Raw genomic sequence first — 21978 nt, 5'->3', positions numbered from 1 at the left:
TGGTGCCCGATCCTACAATGCACAGTTCAGGACTCGTACGGTACGATACCGTGCCAAATAAGACCTCAGCACAATGTTAGGAGTTTCCACTATCACACATAAAGGGACGTAAAACCTGTTTGGTATTTATAGTAATACTTTATTGGAATGATTCTTGTGGTGCAAAATATCACAATTAACTTGAACCATGTCCTCAGGAGTAAGCACTGGTATCCACTGAGTTCACCTCCAGCTTAGGAGATATCTGTAGCCTAGAGAGTTGCGTGTAAGAAATTCTCACCCAAAAAGGAGCCAGATGCACTGCACCCATTCAGAGAGAAGACTTTGCCTATTTAAAAACGCAGAAATGGAAGAATAAAGGGGGAAGAAATGGTGAAGAGAGCGTCGACCGCAAGGCTTCGCCGCGTGAATCACGCACAGAACGTGTGCGATTTCGTCAGGTTTTTATAAATGTATAACCCAATGAGAACTGTAACAATTATAGTATTAACAATACGAAACAAAAACATTCATCCCCTCCTCTGCACGAAGGCTGTCGGCCCCGTCATCGCAGCCTTTGGGGCCCTTACTATCTGTCAGCTATAATCAATGACACAACTGACGAGTCAAAATATTGACACCTGTAGGATTTCATGGCACATCTCATAGGTGAAAGTTCAAAGTTCATCAGTGAATATTTTACAGAGCGCAGTGGACCTACAGCTGAAAGAGGAAGAAAAAAAAGGTGCTCATTTGATGAAATCATGGCTTCGTTTCTATGCCTTTGTCACTTTGTCATCCCTTTTTAAGAATAAAGAAACACATGACAGGACCAAAAATATTTCGGTTATTACACAGGAATATTTTTTTTAAATGTTTTTTTCTATATGGTTGTTATGGTGACCTAGTGGAGAACTTGCACTTTAGCGGTAACTGCTCCAGATTAGAGATAATCTCTGAATAGACGATAACTAACCCTGTGTTTGTGCGGCAAAAACAATCCCAGTCCACAGGCCAACAATTACACCCAATCAAATCCATCGTGATTAATATCACATGAACTGAGATTAAAAAAAAATTACAAACATGATTAAAACAGGAGATGATAAAGGCCTCACTGTTTATCCCTGGAGGTCTTCTCTGCTCTCTTCCGCTGGCTTCTCTGCTGTTTAACAGGAGGAAGGATCGGTTTTAAGATTCATGCACTTTTTCTCCTTCTCTCTCTCTTTCTCTTTATTCCTCTCTCTCTCTCTCTCTCTGATTTCTATCACTTATTCCCCTAGAACTCGGCAAATTCTTTCGCGCACTTCTCCGTGAACGACACACGGATCTCTTCTTCCTCGTAGTCGTCGAAGTTGCTGGTGTCCCCGGGACCTCTGCATTTAGGCACAAACGGGGCCTCCACCTGCAAAAAACACACCGAAGAAATGAGATAATATTAATATTATTGCATTACATAGTTCATGTTGTTGTGTTTTTCTGCTTCATAGTTTACATTCGAGTATGACATATGGATGAAATGCTCTTTTTTTCGTTTTTGAGTACTCGCCAATATCAATATTTCATTTCTTTGTTCTTTGCATTTTTTTAAGAATGACAAGTCCCTTGTGCGTGTCGCAGATTTGTGAATCTGACGTTCATCTTTGTCATAATTTGTGCTTGACTTACATGGATCTGAAAATATTTTCCTAATTGCCTTATACAGAGAAAGGTGCAAAAATATCTTTAAAATAGATACAGATGTATATTAATGTGAAGTATAGATCACAAAAGTTCATATTTGCTTTCAAAATTCAGGACAGAAGTCCAAATGTTACTAATTATGTTATTAAGCATGCTAATTAATTAGCTATTAATACTATATCAGAACTATAAGACTGTAAGTCCATGATATTAATTTCAAACAATATTGACGTTACAATGAATTTGACATATTTCTGTTCATCTAACTTAACATTTGTCATAATTTAGGCTTGATTTACCCATCAAATATTTTCCAAATTGCTCTACGCTGATTAATAAAGAAAACAAAAATGGTTTCAAATAGATACTGATGTATATTAATGTAATGCAGGTCACAAATTTTGATATTTGCTTTAAATCATACTCTTATTCTTATTGATACTCAGCCAATTATGATTTTTTTAAAGTATGACAAATGATCATATCATTTGGTTTAATAATACTATATCTCAATTTAGTGAATTGAATTTCACAACAAATGTACTAATTTACTGTAAAATGTATGTATATCATTGCAAGTTCACAGTTGCTCTTGTAATTTCACTCATATTTATAAACGCTTCTACTGTATTTTTACAGTACAATTGTAATTATTGATTTACAGTACTTTTGTAAATTTACAATCTTACTGGCAACCAAAATTGCCAGTAAGTTACTGTATTTTTTACAGTGTAGTGATCAGTGTTGGGGAAAGTTACTTTTAAAAGTAATGCATTACAATATAAGTAACTAAATGGTTACTTTGTTACTTTTATGGAAAGTAATGCATCGTGTTACTTTTTGACACCTGAGCTGGGATGCTTGTTTATTTTTAATAACAAAAAAAAAACAAAAGTTACATTTTTGGCTACTGTAAAGGCCCTTTCACACCAAAAGTGAAATGAATAAGTCTCAGGCTGAAGGAAGTGCCTCTGCCTTTCTCTAAACACAAGGAGAGTGTCGTGAATGAACAAGAAAACAAAGTAGCTGGTGTTACTTCTGTGAAAAATTAAGTCAGGTATTGTCTTGTAAATTTAAAAGTAATGCGTTACATTACTAGTTACTCAAAAAAAGTAATCCGATTACATAACTTGCTTTACCCCCCAACACTGCTAGTGGTAAAACTAAATGACATCCAGTATAACATGTGACCTTGGAGTCTTAAGTCGCTGGGGTATATTTGTAGCAATAGCCAACAATACATTGTATGGGTCAAAATTATTGATTTTTCTTTTATGCCAAAAATCATTAGGATATTAATATCATGTTCCATGAAGATATTTTGTAAATTTCCTACCGTAAATATATCAAAACTTAATTTTTGATTAGTAATATGCATTGCTAAGAACTTCATTTGGACAACTTTAAAGGCGATTTTCTCAATATTTAGATTTTTTTGCACCCTCAGATTCCAGATTTTCAAATATTGTCCTATCCTAACAAACCATACACCAATGGAAAGCTTATTTATTCAGCTTTCAGGTGAAGTATAAATCTCAATTTTGAAAAATTGACCCTTATGACTGGTTTTGTGGTCCAGGGTCACATATGAGATACAAGTCTTGCTGATTGAGCTTTGGGAGCGGAAGCAATGAATGCATCAGATCTCTATCAGTGATGAAAGCGACTCTCACCCTCCGCTGGTAAATGGCTATCCAGTCAGTAGTTGAGAACCACTTGTGACCTTTGATGTCGTTAACTCCGTTTTTAAGGTTGCCGTAGCGTTTGGTGAGGTCCACCTGCAGCAGGTTTCTCAACAGGTCCTTCAGGTCGGAGCTGAAGTGTGACGGGAACCGTACCTGTGAAAAGACCGTGGTTTAGACGAGGGTTGGGAATCGAAAATTGATTCAGATTCCAGAATCAGACACTTAAAGGCAGGGTATGTGATTTTTCAAAAACACTTTAGAAAACTGATTAAGGCCGAATAGCAAAACAAACTTGTAGCCAATCAGCAATAAGGGGCGTGTCTACTCATCTCGTGATGTGGAGGAGAGAGTTTTCGTTGCATGGGACAGACATTAGCCGAGCCGAGCGACAGAAAGATAGAGATGGCAGATAAAAAACAAAAGAGGAAACCGTCTGCCGAACGATAAGGCAAGAAGTAGGACCCGTGTAAATATCGGATCAGCTTTCCAGCGCTGGAGAGAACTCAAGGAGCGGAGGCCTGCGATCGGATGCCGAGGTTGCTTTGTTTCTTCTCAATAGGTGAGTAACACCGTGTCTACAACAGCTAAAGTCTGTCTACACTGGACGCGATCAAACGACTGTTGAAAACCATTTGAAATTTGTGTCAGCACGTCATAAATAGAACCCGGCAGCAGTTTTCTGTCGGGGATTTGTTGCGCCGCGCCGTTCACGTCCGTAGACACGGTGTAACACTGGTTTTGCTTTGTTTCACAGAACTAATCGTTGCCTGGGTTGTGTACGTATATGTGGGGCGGAGCTATCAAAATAGGGGCAAGACCCTTTTGGGGTAGGGGCGTGTTTGTTTTGGTGATTTCAAATATCAACATTGGCTACCAGAAATCACGTACTCTGCCTTTAAGGTCAGGAATCGGATACTTGTTGTCAAATTAAAATTTCAATTCCGTCACTCGAGTCCGATTCGCTTTTTTTTTTTTCTTCATCGGTGAGGACCGGACCTAGCGATCTGCCAGGACCTTGCTCGCTAATCTCAGCGCTCCAAAGTTTGGCTACATTTGCGATCAGAAGCCAAAAAAAGCTAAGTATAATATCTGTGATAACTAAACATGTTGCAAGAGAGGTGTCACCACCAACATGACAAGCACTTTAATTTAATAGATTAAAAGATCGTGTTAAAGATCGCGAACACGATTCAAACACCAACGTGATTCTATTCCTAAATGACAATGATTAGTCTGTTTCATTCCTCAACCTTTGAGGTGTGCGATCAATGTTGTGATCACTTGGTTCATCCGTGCAGCGTACGATCACACCAGTGTGATTTGAACATTTAAATTTGTGTTCGCACTGCCATTGACCTAAAGAGAGCAGCTCTCTGTCATGAATGAAGCAGCTTTTCAGCCACACAGTATCATTATTTCTGTGTTACAAACATTCAGATCACAGAAGTACTGGGATAAAAGTTTATAGTTCAGATATAAACTGTGTGTACGATGTGTATGGTAGTGATTAAAATAGAGTAAATATCCTTTTGAAAGTAATTTGACACTTCAAATGAATATTTATCGATTACATTGTTACGCCAGTAGGTGGCGAAAAGGAGCTGTTAAAATGTATTTGTCTTTAAATCATACAAAAGGTTCGTTCAAGAACGCTGATTCATCCAGTAATGAAACTTACGAGTCATTTAATCATTCATTCATAAATTACATGTGATTTGGTTTAATTGTCTAATGTTTTTTCTTCAGAATCATGAGAGAACCACAACTTCCTTTGGGGAAAAAAACAAAAAACTTAAATTTATCAATTTATTTTGCACACAAACAGCTCTTAAAGAGTCCAGTTTTTATGTAGCCTGTTGATTTTTGTTCGTGGTATTCAGCTCCAATAAATGGTTTGCAAAAAAGAGACACTGGATAAATGATTGGATAAATCACGTTGGAATCGAAACTAGGAATTGAAAAGAATCAGAATCGATAAGCAGAATCAGAATTGATCAAATTCAAACGATACCCAACCCTAGTTAAGACCATGATTGAGCCTAACTCAGGGGTAGGCAAGTTTGGTCCTAGAGAGCCGCATTTGGACGGCGTTATGCAAATCTTCCCACATAGTGAGGTAGATATGTGGGGGCGTGTTCGAACGAGCTGTCTTAACGCAGTACTGAACCAAACACGAGTAAACTGGGGTGGGCTGAAGACAAGAATCTCAGATATTGCAGAGATATCTGATTCACTTTCAATCTAAGCTCTACAGTTTCGTTATTCCCTGGCAAAATTACCTTTCCTGAGACAATCTTTTCGTAGATCTGAATGGGTTGATCGGCAAAAAACGGAGGATAACCGGCAGCCATCTCGTACATCAGCACACCCAGAGCCCACCAGTCCACAGCCTTATTATAACCCTAAGAGAAAGAGATATTAAACGCTCACAAACTTTGCATGTTTCACAAATGCAGTGAATGTTAGTGGAGCTACCACTGCACATATTTATGTCAAGAAACAAGATTTAAACTAGTAGGCGAGAGATCAGAAACCTCAAAGTGTGATACAAGTTACTGAAATACATAACAGATTGCTTTTTCTGTATCTTCTGCTCACCAAGGCTGCGTTTCTTTGTTTACAAATACGGTAAAAACAGTAATACTGCTACAAATGAAAACAGCTGTTTTCTGTGTGAATATATGTTAAACTGTTATTATCAATGTTGAAAACAGTTGTGCTGCTTCATATTTTTATGGAAACCGTGGAAGACCACCATTCAAAAGTCTGGTGTAAGTGAGATTTAGAAAAAGAAAACACTTTTATTCAGCAAGGATGCCTTAAATTTATCAAAGTGACAGTATAGACATTTATCACATCAAGAAAGACTTCTATTTGAGATAACTGCTGTTCTTTTAACGTTCTATTCATCAAAGAATCCTGAAAAACAAAATGTATCAGTTTCCACAGAAATCTAAAACAGTTTTTTAACACTGATAATAATCAGAAATGCAGCAAATCGGAATATTAGAGTGATTTCTGAAGATCATGTGACGCTGAAGACTGGAGTAATGATGCTGAAAATTCAGATTTGACCACAGAAATAAATTACATTTTACAGTACATTCACACATTATTGTAAATTGTAATAATATTTCACAATACTACTGTTTTTACAGTATTTCTTAACAAATAAATGCAGCCTTGGTGAGCAGAAGAGACTTCTTTCAAAAACATTTTAAAATCTTAATATTCCGAACTTCCGCCTATTAGTCTATATATAATATTTGAATATTAAATTGTGTTGTTTCAGTCAAATAAAGTGCTCAGAGTAGCTGTACAGCGCAAAAAAGCATCTGTCAGCTGAGCGCGAGCTGCATCACCAGGCTCTTGCGGTGCAGACGCTTCATTAATTACACTGGGTCTGCTGTCGTTCAGCTGCATTCATTGTAGTCTCCTCAGAGAAACAGCATCATGGCTCACCTTGCTGAGGATGATCTCTGGGGCCAGATACTCCGGGGTGCCGCACAATGTCCACGTGCGACCCTTGACCCGCTTCGCGAAACCAAAGTCTGTCACCTGAAACAAAGGAGGACGCTGTGACATACGCACAGTGCATGCATGCGTCCAGCCAGAAACATTTCATGATGCCCCTATCATATTAGCCATGAGGGGGCAGTAATGGTGAGATTATGAGAAAGCACATCCACGGAGCTGCTTACATCACAGACACACTTTTAGCAACATTTCCACTGCAAATGAATGGGGCCCATATCAGTGTTTTGTTTTACCCCTTGAATGTGGCGCAGATTAGTTTTTTCGAGTTACAGCAAAGTCACACTGAATTTGACATGTTTCTGTTCATCGAACACAACATTTGTCATCATTTGTGCTTGATTTACCCTCGACACGATTGACCGATATTCTCCAAATTGCACTATATTAAGTAAAATATTTGTTTAGTAATGTAAAGCACATCACAAATGCTGATATTTGCTTTTAAAAAGTTAAAATAGAAGTTCAAATGTTACTAATTGTCATGTTACTTAATTAGCTATCAATGCTAATTTAAGACTGGATGCTAATTAATGCTCATCTAAGAGTGGAATTCAAAAGTTCTTTATTATATTTTCACATAATAGCTAAATAATATGACTAGTGCTGTCAAACGATTAATCGTGATTAATTGCATCCAAAATAAAAGTTTTTGTTTACTTAATATATATGTGTGTGTGTGTATTGTGTATATTTATTGTGTATATTTATTATGTATATGTGACCCTGGAGCACAAAACCAGTCTTAAGTGTCAATTTTTAGAAATTGAGATTTATACATCATCTGAAAGCTGAATAAATAAGCTTTCCATTGATGTATGGTTTGTTAGGATAGGACAATATTTGGCCGAGAAAAATCTATAACTCTAAAAAAAAAAAATCTATAATTTTGACCCACACAATGTATTTTTGGCTATTGCTACAAATATACCCCAGCGACTTAACACTGCTTTTGTGCTCAAATACACACTCATACAGTATATATTCTGAAAATATTTACATGTATATATTTATATAATATATATATATATATATATTTAATATACAAATATAACATATTGTTCTTAAATATATACATGCATGTGTGTCTATTTATATATACATACTAAATATACACAGTACACACACATATATTGTGTAAACAAAAACTTTTATTTTGGATGCGATTAATCGTTTGACAGCACTAATTATAACATTTGAAATGATATTATGAAGTTACGATATGTTTCTGTTTATCTAACACAACATTTGTCATCATTTGTGCTTGATTTAGCCTCAAACATGATTGTAAAATATTTCCAAATTGCATTATATTACAGAGAAAGATGCAAAACTATCTGTTTAAAATACATACTGATGTTACTAATGTAAAGTAGGTCACAACCGAAGTTCAAATGTTGCTAATTATGTTATTAATCATGCTGATTGATGCTAATACGGAAATTCAAGATTGAAAGTCCAAAGGCCTTTATATTATTTTTTAACACAATAACTTAATATGATATCATATTAAATTAGGTTTGATAGGATTCTGTTCATCTAACACAACATTTGTCATCTTTTGTGTGTAATTTACCCTTGACATGGATCATAAAGTATTGTACAGATTGTTAAGCAGTGTTGGGGAAAGTTACTTTTAAAAGTAATGCATTACAATATTGCGTTACGCCATAAAAAAGTAACATTACATTACTTAGTTACTTTTTATGGAAAGTAATGCGTTATGTTACTTTCGCGTTACTATTGCTATTAATGCTAAATCAGAAATTTAAGTGCATTTAATAATGAGTGTTTTTTCTATTCCAGACTGTTCATTCACTAAGCACTATGTATTTGTGTATCTTTAATGTGAACGTTAGTCTTCTGCAGTCGGTGCATGTGTTGATTACCTGTATATAGCCCTGCTGATCGATGAGGAGGTTCTCTGGTTTAAGGTCTCTGTAGATCAGGTCGAGGGCATGCAGATACTCAAACGTCAAGACTATTTGTGAAGCATAAAACCGCGCATGGGGTTCACTACATTAGAGAAAGACGGCAAGAGAGAAAGAAAGAGAAAAGATAGAGTTCCAAGAAAGTTGTTGAAAACAACAGCACTTTAGCTATTCCAGTAGGGCTGAAATAATAAAAGAGATTCATGCGAATGTGCATAGAAACAGCACAAACATGCTTTTCAGTATTTATCAAAAAGAAGCTTGTGAGGTTTAAAGAAAACTAAAATTTGAAAAACTCCAGCAGCTTTGATATTTTGTTGTTATCTAATGAAACAACATTCATGCATTTTTAAATGCAACTGTACATGTCGATGCTGCTAAGTGGTTCATTTTAGTACAGCAACAAATACATATCAAGCATCGAGCGTCTTTACACAAGCGAGATGAAACCACAGTCTCACATTATGTGCATTAGCACACAGATAGCTTTGGATTTCACTGCTGCTTCTCTAAACCCAGCGCTTGTTTTGTATCCTGTGTATTTAGCCAGACCAAACTGAGCCAAAGAATACAAGCACAAATATGCAGACTGCTGGGATGACCTGTTATTATTACGTCTCATTTCTATGTCCACTTCTTATGTGGAATAAAAAAATACATATAAGCTAAACTACATCTACTGTTTTTTTTTTTTTTGCCACACACACACATTCACACACATGCAATAAGATTTAATCTGTGGCACAAACAAATTAAGTATATATACCGTTTTCATACTAATCATTAAGTCTTTTGTAATTACAAGCCAGAAGTTCACACATTTGACTGACTTTATGCTTATGGATATTAAAATTGATTTAAAGGCTTCTGCCTGAAAAATGGTGATATTTGATGAATGAATTGAACCAGACAGTGAAGGAAAAGCGTGCCCATCATACATGTGAACTCTTTTATTATATAATATATATATATATATATATATATATATATATATATATATTTTTTTTTTTTTTATTAATTACAAACATAAAAACATAAACATGCAATCCCACCATCCCTGCGTCGCATTATATATATATATATAAAGCAAGTTAGCGGAGACAGAATCTAGATTATAGTTTTCATTTAAATAATATATTTTCATCACAACATCATTCCTATATTTCCTATGTTTCTATTCTTTCATCAGTACTGGGTCACAGTCTACACATCAAAAAATTCCATATTTTTTACTTATTTAAAATAAATTACAGAAAAATTAAGAGTAATCCCTTACTTAATTTTTTAAGGGAAAATTAAATGACAGTAATTAATTACTTAGTAATGTCAAGCAAATGAAGCAAATAATTTTTAGCATGTTTCAAATTTAAGGTATACATATATATATATATATAAAACAGAGAGAGAGAGCCTATTTCATTTTTTTAGAAAGTGCTTTATTTTGACTGATGTTATTTTAAAATAATTTATCTGTAAGCTTTTTTTTATTAAACTCGTGAACCCCCTGCAGTTCTTTTATGAAGCCCAGTTTGGGAAACATTGATGTAATGTTTGATGCACTTCACGTTATTAATAACAACGAATGGAATATACGTTCTCACTCTTTGCATTTTTATACCAATATGATACAAGATTATGGATTATGTTACTAACTACAATTTTTGTCATGCAATTTGGAATCAGTAATGGACTACAATTGGTAAGTAATCTACCCAGCTCTGTATGCATGTACTGTATATATATAGTATTTGTGCTCTGCATGTTGTATGTTACGGTGCACACTGCGGATTCCCTCAGGCACTAATAAAGCACATCTGGAATGTAAATATATTCACCTGAATCTGCCGATTCTACGCAGGTGTGAAAACATCTCTCCTCCCTGAACGTACTGCATCACCATGTAGAGATTAGTGTTGTCCTAAAACAAACACACGTTACCAAACACGGCCTTTACATGCGGCACATCGTCCTCCAGATGTTGATATTTCAAGCAGAATTCACCTTGAAGGAGTACTCCAGCCGCACTAAGAAGGGGAAGCTGACGGCCTGCAGTATCCGCTTCTCGTTGAGAGTGTGCTCAATCTGCTTCAGCTTCACGACCTACAGAGAGACGATGAAAGGATATCATGACATCCTCGCCGTGCCTGCCTGTGAGGTCACGGCTCAGGCATTAGCCCCGCCCACCTTCTGTTTGTTAAGGATCTTCATGGCGTAGTGCTGCCCGCTCTCTCGGTGCCTGACCAGCATCACGCGACCGAATGAGCCCGTGCCCAGAGTCTTCAGCCGCTCGAAGTCCTCCAGACTCGCTGTGTTCTGTGGGACACACCCACTGTTTAAACACATAACTACAGTCACATCTGTCATGCTTGCTGTCCTGTTTCTAGTAGCGATGGGTGCTTTCAAACAGTGTTATTTGTGTACTATTATTGTTTTTGATAACATTTTGAATTAGATGTATAGAATAGAATTTTATAGTTTCTGCTTGCATGTAAATTTCAGAATTGTATTCACTATTTTAGAATGAACTATTTTAGTACATCAAGTTAAACTAAACGAGAAATGTTGCAATGGAAACTAGCTGAAATAAAATAAGTTTTTTAATGTTTTATTTTTATTGCAGCTGACATCTAATTTATTTCAAGTAACGGAAATATACTTTAGTTTTCGTTAACTATAATAACCCTTGCTTTTGAAAAAAAAAAAAAACACGTTTCATTTGTTTCGAAACCAGTGATTCGGAGAGCACATCAACATGCCAAAGTCACATGAATTCAGTAAGCGGGTGTAGCAACTGAACGATTTGATTAAATATGTATTTTTAAATAAATGATATTTTAAACTCAAAAGTAAATATGGATATGATTATTTTTTGAATTGTTATTTTGTAAACGTATTAATAAATAAAATCAAACTTACTAATGCCTCCCCAATCTCATTTGAGTAAGACGTTTTGCCAGATAACTGCTTATGGTACATACTACGTATTTGCCTGTTGTGTGACATAAATGGATATTCATAATTTTTTCACAAATTGCAACAACTGCAGAGAAATCTGCAGCTAATAAAACTGTCAGATGAAGATGGCAATGACTTCAAACCTGGACAATCTCATAAACCCGTTGTTCTACATTTATGTCATTTACATTCAAATGTTATTTAATTTACACACAACGACACCTAAACAAATATTGTAGAATATAAACTGATTAATCGCCTATTTTCAGGTAATATTTATTAAATATAAATTGTTTGTGTGCCTAGCGCTGTGCGTTTAACATGAATCACGCCAAACAGATGTCTGTTTAAAAGCATTGGGTGAGTAATTCACTGCTTCACTGACTTAATAATAAAAGCCTACTTTGAGGACATTGGTTCAAAGTTTCGAAGAGCTTCATTTATCCCATCACTAGAGTATTTATGGTGGATTTTTTTCTGGCACAATTCAAGAATCTGTGATATTATGGGTTTGTTCAAATAGCCACAGCGAAAACCACTCACCATGCAATAATTCTGCTGTGATTTAAACTCAGAGGGCACGAGCCTGCTTTAAATGACCAGGTGACACTCATTTAAGGACGTGAATTTACATTTCCTTCAGCCTTCGGATTTTGATGTGAAAGGGCTTTTACATTTGCCAAAAATATAACTTTTTATATTAAAAAGGCTGGAATACACTACACGACTTTTATAATCGGAACAGATTTGAAAACACTGGGCATCACTTACCGACTTCGTAATAATCACAGAGGAAAAACTGGGCATCACACACACTAAATGACTGAGGATCACACACTTCCAGACTTGAAAGTCACTTTAAACTCACGCAGACACGAGTGCCTTGTTGCTAGGAGACGTGTGACAAATATTTAGAACATGCGTTCTAAAATCGGCTGGAAATATGAAACATATTTGATCAAAATGAATCAAAAATCAAAGTCTGAAGCTAAAAATCGGAGTCTGTGACCATCATACACTACATGATTTTCTGTGAAGCCTGTCAGCTCTAATCTGCAGACTGACTGGCTTTCTGCAGCTAGCGCCAGCTTCTCCAGACTGTAAATCGGCGGGAAATCAAGGCAAAAATCATGTAGTGTATTCCAGCCTTTAGTGCTATAAATATCAGCATCTGCACCAAATTGCATATTTTTGCTCAGTTTGGGCCTCTGAGTAAAATTTTGATATTTTTTTCACTCCATATTCTATATGAGCCATAAAAGCCTGATGTGTCAAACTTGATATTCAACAAAAAATGCATATGCAGACCTTTTTTTAGACTTTTTTTTATATACAGTATATTGTCTTAAGCTGGGCGATAATATAGTTACATTTTGTGACGATAATGTAACTTGTGTATTATAAAACGAAATGCTTGATTCTGATTGGCTGAGCCACGTCCGAAGCTGTTGTAAATTACTCTACAAACACACACCTTTGTTTACTTCTGTGTGTTTCTCTGCAACTACTTTGTTGGAACCACAACTGTTTCTGAGGAGCTACATTGTTTGGTGGAAGAATACTGTTTTTATTAATATCATTACACTTTATTTGCTCTGTTTTATTCTGTGAAACCTTACTACGTATATGGAATAACCCTTTTATAAAAGCAATAAGCCCCGTGAAGCCGTGGTTTACAGTGAATTTATAACAGCTGAGGGGCGTTGTTAACTAACAACGCCCCTCAGCTGTTATAAATTCACTGTAAACCATGTTCTTGGGACTTATTGCTTTAATGTAATGTATGTATACTCTAAAAAATGCTGGGTTGTTTAAACCCAACTTTGGCTCAAATGTGGACTAAAAAGTTGGGTTGAAACAAGCAAGCATTTTTTAGAGTGTAATGTAACTTGCATGCAAATAAAGTTGAAACCCCACATTAAGGCCACTTTTAACTCTTGAGTTTAGCAATGTTTCATGCATTTTTAAAGGGGGTTAACACCGATTTTTTTGCTGGTATACTTTACGGTTTCTCAACAGACAAACCAATCGTAATCTAAAGATATCTTGCCACATTAAACATGCAAACGTTTTGTACAGTCACAGAAACTTTCAAGCGCCAGCAGTTGAGGGAAACGGTTCAAGACCGTGAGCAGTTTTTGTTCCTGTTTTGACACATTTCATACTTAAACAGGAAGGTTGGGTGGGATATATCGAAGGACTTTTCTAATATTTATTTATTAACATGAGCACCAGTAGCCAGTGGTTTACACAACGTCTGTGAGCCATGATTTGATCCTTCCAGAGCGCACGACGGCATCAATAGTTTTGCTTTGTTTTCCAGAAGAGAAAGACTCAAAAGTCAAACTGTGATGGACTAGCATTAACTGCAGTCATTTTAACCTAAATGTTATTAAAACAGCTTGCAACTCCTTCAAATGAATGAAACACTGTAAATATAAAAAAAAAATAACCCTGGGACTTTCTCGTGTAAAGCATGAAATCGCAAAACTTGACAACCTAATTATTAAACCAGGGTTAGTATGTTAGCAATGTGAAACATGGATTACTTAAACCTGGGTTAAACAACTCTAGGTGTGAAAACCCAGCCCTCAAGACACCAGCGCGGCCCTAACCATCACGACACCGAGGAGGTCAAATAATAAGGTTGTTTTCAATTGTTAAATTGACATATTTATTCTTCCTATTAGATCTCAGCATGCAGGTTTTGGTTCTTGCTGTTTTCTTCAGACCTTCTACACATCTGTCCTTCTCCAGACCCATCAGACGTACATAACTAGACCCTTTTTTAATCTAACAACCATCTTTGGCATGTTATATACAGGGTGCAACCGTGCAACCCTCAAACGAAGCGCTGCTCGCTCTTATTAAAGCATCAACACATTGTTTGAGCCTGTGATCGCCATGCCAGCATCAGCACCATCTCCACATGCACGACCGTATTCCCGATGAGCATCTGAGGATGCTCGAAGATGAAGATGATGACTAAACAGAATGACTGGGAAGCGTTAAAGACACCCACCGCTTTCCATCTCGTTGCCCCGTTTGGCGGCCGGCGTGTTGCCCATGACTCTGGCCTGTCAGGCGCTGGAGAGCCGCAGGTAGAGAGGGATGCTGTCGCGCTTGATTGGCGTCTACCGATCGGCTTGGAATGTGAAACCGGGGGACGTTGAACCAGGGTTCTCGGATAAACAGCGATCCCTTATGAATGCAGCAGCAGCAGCAGCAGCATCCGTGTTTAAAGGGCGGACGGGCCGCCAGCATCAAACCGGACTCGGACGTCCTTTCCTGGCCTGGCTCTTCGCCGCACCTCCGCGGCCCCGCAGTCCTCTCTCTCGCCTCCCCGCGGGGGTGTTCCGTGAGCGGCGCTCGCAGGGGGGGATCGCGGCTGAAAAACACGGATGCAGCTTCGGCGAGATCGTTCATGCAGCTGCGCTTCCCGTGGCCATCGACAGACTCCGCCCCCCCGCACTGAGCCCGCCCACCGCGCCACCCCATTGGCCAGACGGAAGAAGACGGACAGATGTGCTGAGTGACTGACACTCACGAAGCCGAGACGAGTTGTGATTTCTCGATATCGACACAAAACATATTGTTCCTTTCCATGTTACAAACGGACGGAGCTTTATGAATGATGTTATTGTTGAGTGGATTAAACATTTACTGTGTTGATAAAGTAAACATACATTGTATGCATATTGAATATTATTGTCTAGGAGTAAAAATACTGGTCATTTAACACATGTTGGCCCAATAGAAGGCCACTCATGTGGGGTCAATTATCACATTTTAAGATATTATAGGCTTTTCATGGAAAATGTGAATAGTAAATGTGAACTTTTTTTTTTTACTTTCAAAACAAATATGAAGCACAAAACACACACATACATATTGAAATAAATACACTCTAAAAATGCTGGGTTAAATACAACCCAGTGCAGGGTAAAATAGGGACAAACCCAGCAATTGGGTTAAATGTTTAACCCAACTTTCTTGGTAGTAACCCAATCGCTGGGTTTGTCCCTATTTTACCCTGCACTGGGTTGTATTTAACCCAGCATTTTTTAAGAGTGTACAAGCCACTATACAGACATATATATGTATATATATATATACATTTAGCAGATGCTTTTATCCAAAGCAACTTACAAATGAGATTATATATATATATATATATATAATTACCAAAATTACAAAGAAAATGGATAATATAAAAACACATAATTAGTAAAATATAAACTAAAATTAAAAACAGGATAAAAGTACTTAAATGAAATGAAAACACCATCTTTATTGTAAAGTGTATGATAATGTCAGGAAAATTCTTAAAACAGAGTCAACTTGTTTCATTTTGTTGTATTATATATATATTATTTTAATGTGTCATACACATTTATTCTTAACACCATCACCTGACTCTACTTCCACAGCACGAGATGACAGTGTGTCAGTTTGGTTTGGTTCGGTGTGTCCGTCGCCCGTGACCCACGGTGTGCATATTTCCACAGCCCCAGATCAGAGGACAGAGAATAGAGCGAGGCGAAATGAAACTATGGGATGAGAGCAGAGGGAGAGATGGAGGGATGAAAGGAAGAGCAGTTGTCTGATGTGATGTGTGGATCAAAGGTGGAGCAGCCCAAAGTGCCATCTCTAACAGCTGCTGCTTAGCAACATCATAAACACACACACACACAGGGCATGTGTCCGTATAAAAGAGTCAGAAGACGGAGAGAAAACCAAAGACAGTCTTATAAAGACAAAAGTTAATATTTATTAAATCTAAGACTTTTCATAAACAAATATCACGTGGAAAAAAAGGCAACAAAAGAAGCAACCAAATAATTTGCTAAATGATCTCACATCCCAACAAAACAGAAACAGAGCTGGAATTGTGACGAGTTCCAAATATCAATCATATCCAAGCAACATATTCCCAGAAAGGTTTCTCTGATTCTGACCATAAAGAACCACAGGATGAATCTCACAAAACATGTCAGGGTCACATTTATTTATTTTTTTTAAAGAAAAACCAATTTTTTTGTAAATCCTATTATTCTCAATGGTGATTCTCAACAGTAATTTATCAACACAACCATTAAGTATGAATACTTTACGGTTTAAATAAAATATTATTATTATTATTATAAACAACTCTGCATTACAGAAATTAGATTTTTTTTTTTTTTATTATAGTAATGACAATTTGAGGGATAACATTTATGAACAAAAATGCAAAAACAAGGTGCCTAAAATGCTTCATTGTCTTTATGCAAAATATAATTTTTTATTTCTTTAATGTTATGGAAAAATGTGATCCAAACATGTTTTCATGAGATTCACCTCACTAGTGATGTGCACCACAAAAAAACAGAAGAAAACAGTCGATGTCTGCTGGTACTGCAGGTTTGGCCCCTCTGCTGTTCAGGACAGAGAGGGCAAGATGACTCCTGCAAAGTCCCATGACTACCTGATGACTACCTGAGACTACTTCAGGTGTGTGTGATCAGAGCAATAAGTGCCAGAGGATTGAGATGTGTGTGTGTCCAATCACAACTGTAAGAACATGTAGGTGTATAAATACAAAATGACACATTTATTACTTCATGTATGAGGTTGTTGTTGTTGTGTTCAAGCTCTATAAGCAGTCCATAGAGTTGTCAGGCATGAGTCCAAGGGGCGGGGCTTTGCCAGGCATGGAGGTGGGCGGGAGCATGGCATTGGGGGCGGGGTCTACATTCTCCGAATCTTCCATCTTTTCCATAGTAGCCTCCCAGTTAATGTGGAAACGGGTCACTCGAGGGTTAGACGCCAAGATGTTCCTTTGCAGCTGCGAATCGGCACAAAAAAAACGATGATGAAAAATCAAAAAGAACAATAATTTGAATTGTTTGGATTTGAATATGTCAGCGTTACACTGTAAAGACTCAATGCTAACATTACTCCTTAAAATATCATTTACTCTAGGGCCCATTAGATAATTTTTGTTAAAGACACTTGTTAAAGCGCTTATTAATATTAATAAAAATACAAGTGTTGGTGTTAATAATGTATTAGCACATTTTGAAATTAACATTAAGTGCTTTAGAAGTATTTTTCATTGTTAGTTCATGTTAACCAATGTTAGCAAATGACATCTTATTGTAAAGTGTTACCAATATATTATTATTATAATTATTATTAAAATATATCTCAGTAGTGGTGACCATTTCTATGCTTAAAACATGTTTTATGTGAGTTAATATTCATCAAACGGTTTAAGAATCTCGATTCGCAACAGAATGAATGCATGGAAATATGGGATTTTGTAACAATACACACAATGGCAGCGACCCGGAATCGTTTAGCAGAATTGATGAATTACAAACAATATCGGACTGAAAACGGCAGCCACCTGCCTCTTTGATCTGACCGGCATTACCACATTTCAAATGCAGCAGATCTGTGTTACACGAATACACTCTTAATATATGTGACCCTGCAGCACAAAAGCAGTGTTAAGTCGCTGGGGTATATTTGTAGCAATAGCCAACAATACATTGTATGAGTCAAAATTATAGAGTTTTCTTTTATGCCAAAAATCATTAGGATATTAAGTAAAGATCATGTTCCATGAAGATATTTAGTACATTTCCTACTGTAAATATATAAAAACTTAATTTTTGATTAGTAATATGCATTGCTTAGAACTTCATTTGGACAACTTAAAAGGCGATTTTTTTCAATATTTAGATTTTTTTGCACCCTCAGATTCCAGATTTTAAAATAGTTGCATCTCGGCCAAATATTGTGCTATCCTAACAAACCATACATCAATGGAAAGCTTATTTATTCAGCTTTCAGATGATGTATAACTCTCAATTTCGAAAAATTTACCTTTATGACTAGTTTTGTGGTCCAGGGTCACATATAACATGCATAATGTCTACTGAGTGTTAATGGGCTTTCCGGTCTAAATTGAGTTTCCCTTTCATATCTCTGTTCCAATTCACCAGTAATAGACTAGATATTTAGAAATATAAGTATATGATATTAATAAGCTGGAATAATAATGTCTCACCTGTGTGTAGTTGGGTTTGACAGGTGGGTTTTCCCGCAGCTCAGGGTCTGTGTACTCATTGTTTACATAGTAACCAATGCGAATGAATTCCTGTCCCCGATAGGTGCATGTGATCAGCACGACGGTCACGCCCACTGCATCGCTCTCAGGGATCAGCCCTGTGTTTGGAGCGTCCGCCTGTCAATCAAGTCAAGAGAGACAAAACTCTGCTGTTTCCAAGCCGTCTTTGTAGCATGCAGATGGTAAATATTCAGGTACCTACAAATGGCCCTTTGAATTTCATGACTAATCCAAGGTATACATTTAATGATGCTTTGAACTGTTTCTAGCATCACAGTAAAAACAAACAAGAACCTGTGCACTTGGTGAGACCATCCCATAGTCTCATCTGAAACAAAGCTGGACCTCAGGCCAATTCAAAACCACTGAGAGCAAAAACAACCTTGCTAACTATTTAGGGACTCATCTAAACATGGAAACAGACAATAGCATCTACATATTAATCTGGCAAACAACTAGCTTTAATGGTCATTTGTTTAATGTTTCATTGTTTTGTGCTTTTTATGGAATGGAGATGAGATGAGCATGCATCTCTACACAAATTTACAGATGTACTTTCTCAATTCATCTCTAGGTGGCAGTGCACTGCAATTTATTTTCTAAAACTGTATTATTTATATGACTTAGAAGTGAGATTTGGTTGCAGGAAGCTGATCTTACTGCACTGAACCAGGCTGAACAAGTATTTCCCAGAGTGTAACGACTAACCCACCTGAAACACAAACATATGCCTGCCTGCAGGAACTGGGCCGACCAGAACCGAGTCCAGGACCTGGTCATACTCCTCACTCTCCGCCGAGCCCACGTAGATGATCTTCCACTCCAGATCTGAGAGGCAGAAACCGAGAGATAAGCTATTCTTGTTTCTAACACTAAATAGATAGACTAACAATACCAATGCAGTCAAGTATTATTCAAGTTAGTTGACTTGTCCAGTATTTGCCTATATCATCGGCTATATTGGATTTTTCTTTCATGGGAACATGTCGTCAAAATATACAAAAATTCATACTTTATACAGACCCCCTGGTCTTACGTCAAGGAGCACTAGGGGTCCACGGACCCCTGGTTGAGAAACACTGCTCTACAGTTTCAAAAACCCCACAATGCATGCATAATCCATTCGGATGTTTCTTGATTCTATTTAGATTTCCATTTCTTTTTCTTCTTCTTGTTTTATGGCGAATAACTCCTTAGGAGCATTATCGCCACCTACTGTACTGGAGCTCAAGTAAACTTTCATAGGTGATGAGTCTGAATTTGAGTACCAAAAAACCCAAACATTCAAAACACCCAAAAGCCATGGTGGATGTTTCCTATTCTCTCCAATCTATGGCGCACTCAGATCACATGCTCATGCTAGCGCTGCGTGTTCAGCTCCTCTAACACTCACAATTAGCTCTTCATGCCCCAGAATAGGTAGAATACTCCCATCCACACATATTATAAATCTAGATCCTAAACCTGAGTCATAGATATATTTAATTAGTGCTCTGTATACCTGTCTATCCATTAAACCTTTTCCTAAAATATCTTCATGTGTTAATCTTCCCTCCCCAAAGTTATGGAAGCATATAGGTAGCGAAATTCAATTTAATATGCAAAATGGCAATGCAATATTCAAAATGGCAACGCGATATTCAAGTATTTCTGTATTTAAAATGACTTTTTCCATTACCCATATGTGCAAAGTTTGTTGCAAAAGGAAAATGAAATTATATAATTTACATTTGCCATTTCCAACAGTAGTCTTAATATGTAAATTGTTTATAACATCCAGGATGTTTCCCACCAGCACTGCACATTATGTCTCCCTCATCAACACACCTGATTCAACTCTTCAGCTCATTAGAGACTGCAAGACCTGAAGTGGGTGTATGTCAGATAAGCGAGAGATACAAAATGTCCAGACTCCAAAACATAAAATGGGAACATGGTTGGGAACCCCTGCTGCACTACAGCAGTGGGTGGTCTTCATAGTACACTTTTGTAACCCACAATAAAATATGGGTTAAATGAGTATAGCTGTATGAATTTCTGATGTTCAGGAGGAGAATTAGAATTAGAATTAGAAAATTCTAAACAGGGGTTGTCAGCTCTGGTCCTCAAGGTCCACTTTCCTGCAGAGTTTAGCTCCAACACTAATCAGTTGAGAACCCCTTATTTTAGAATTGGATGTTCTCCTCCTGTGCATCAGAAATGTATTCATCTATTATAATTGTATTATTTGTTGTATAACCCCTGCTCTAAACCATCAGCCATTTCAACAGAGGAATGAAGGCTGTGATGTTAACGTTGCCCACTAGAGGGAGCCATAGGATAAGGAATCGTTTAAGCCTAATGTTATTAAAAAACTTTGGAAAAAACACAAGAAAACAGATAAATATGTACAGCTGAGCTGTACAGTAAATATGAATGGTTTCAAGAGTTTTCACAATTTCTCTGCAATGAACCATTGTGTTTATTTTAAGAAATCTCAATAATCATATTTTTGAGGGACATGGAAAAGTCTTCCATAAGTCTCCTTTTAAATTTTTTTTTTCCAAAGAAGAAAGAAAAATAAATACGTTTTTGGGACAGCATAAACATCTCTATCACTTTAACCCTCTGGTACTGTTCTGTTCAACAGAGTTGAGTTTGTGGCAAAACCATTTACAGTCCTTGTATTATTTTATTCTATGCTTGGTACGTTTTTTCCCACAATAACTTGCATTTGGGAATGTGGACAAAACTTGTGCTGTTGAAATTATTTGTAGCAACTTAAAAACATACACCAGCAACAAATGAGAATGCATCAATATATTTATAAATATATAAATAAATGTTTAAGGTTCCAAAATAAAACTTTAAACTGTTGGCTGTAGCATTTCTATCATAAATATGTGGCCAAACATTACAGATTAAATGCAATTAAACATTAGATAAACAATGGTTTGCTCCTGATGTAAAGTGTAACAACAATCGTCAGGCCGCTGGCATTTGTTATAATACATAAAATACGTAAGTTTATTGTTGATACATTTCTTAATTTATTTTAATAGTGTTGATCAGTAAAACAATATGACTACTTACTAATTTCAACCAAGTATTATTG

At 36.7% G+C, this 21978-nt stretch overlaps 3 protein-coding genes across 3 annotated transcripts in view; all 3 read right to left on the bottom strand.

Annotated features, from left to right (window-relative positions):
* Positions 1-13014, bottom strand: part of LOC107594236 (transitional endoplasmic reticulum ATPase) — a 35959-nt gene extending 22945 nt beyond the window's left edge. Inside the window, exons 1-2 of the mRNA XM_016284197.1 lie at positions 13004-13014; positions 4222-4234 (exon numbers count right to left, since the gene is read on the bottom strand). The gene's annotated coding sequence lies outside the window, so the exon portion shown is untranslated. The remainder of the gene's footprint in view (positions 1-4221; positions 4235-13003) is intronic.
* Positions 847-14835, bottom strand: LOC107594309 (cAMP-dependent protein kinase catalytic subunit alpha-like). Its single transcript, XM_016284325.1, has 10 exons — positions 14790-14835; positions 14648-14723; positions 10997-11141; positions 10814-10912; positions 10648-10730; positions 8771-8897; positions 6810-6905; positions 5627-5749; positions 3336-3500; positions 847-1384 (listed from the first exon to the last, which is right to left on the bottom strand). Exons 1-10 carry the CDS (start codon positions 14833-14835, stop codon positions 1259-1261), a joined length of 1086 nt encoding a protein of 361 aa, XP_016139811.1. The 3' UTR covers positions 847-1258.
* Positions 14836-16993: 2158 nt separating this feature from the next.
* On the bottom strand, positions 16994-19861 carry LOC107594308 (histone chaperone asf1b-B-like). The gene is made up of 4 exons (XM_016284324.1): positions 19813-19861; positions 19597-19712; positions 18825-19001; positions 16994-17594 (listed from the first exon to the last, which is right to left on the bottom strand). Exons 1-4 carry the CDS (start codon positions 19859-19861, stop codon positions 17403-17405), a joined length of 534 nt encoding a protein of 177 aa, XP_016139810.1. The 3' UTR covers positions 16994-17402.
* Between the last annotated feature and the right edge of the window lie 2117 nt (positions 19862-21978).

The sequence above is a fragment of the Sinocyclocheilus grahami genome, unplaced genomic scaffold (assembly GCF_001515645.1).
Source record: "Sinocyclocheilus grahami isolate Dianchi unplaced genomic scaffold, SAMN03320097.WGS_v1.1 scaffold181.1, whole genome shotgun sequence".
Lineage (NCBI taxonomy): Eukaryota > Metazoa > Chordata > Actinopteri > Cypriniformes > Cyprinidae > Sinocyclocheilus > Sinocyclocheilus grahami.
This window is presented reverse-complemented; position numbering and strand designations above follow the sequence as displayed.

Excerpts from the sequence above, each read along its gene's own strand:
- LOC107594309 (XM_016284325.1), bottom strand. The coding sequence starts at position 14,835 with ATGGGCAACACGCCGGCCGCCAAACGGGGCAACGAGATGGAAAGCG. Across the intron at positions 8,898-10,647 it reads CGTAGAATCGGCAGATTCAG|TGAACCCCATGCGCGGTTTT; the intron begins GTGAATATATTT and ends TCTCTAATGTAG. Across the intron at positions 3,501-5,626 it reads AAAAGATTGTCTCAGGAAAG|GTACGGTTCCCGTCACACTT; the intron begins GTAATTTTGCCA and ends GTCTTTTCACAG.
- LOC107594308 (XM_016284324.1), bottom strand. The coding sequence starts at position 19,861 with ATGAAAGAAAAATCCAATATAGCCGATGATATAGGCAAATACTGGACA. Across the intron at positions 19,002-19,596 it reads GGCATATGTTTGTGTTTCAG|GCGGACGCTCCAAACACAGG; the intron begins GTGGGTTAGTCG and ends CTTGATTGACAG. Across the intron at positions 17,595-18,824 it reads TCAAACCCAACTACACACAG|CTGCAAAGGAACATCTTGGC; the intron begins GTGAGACATTAT and ends GCCGATTCGCAG.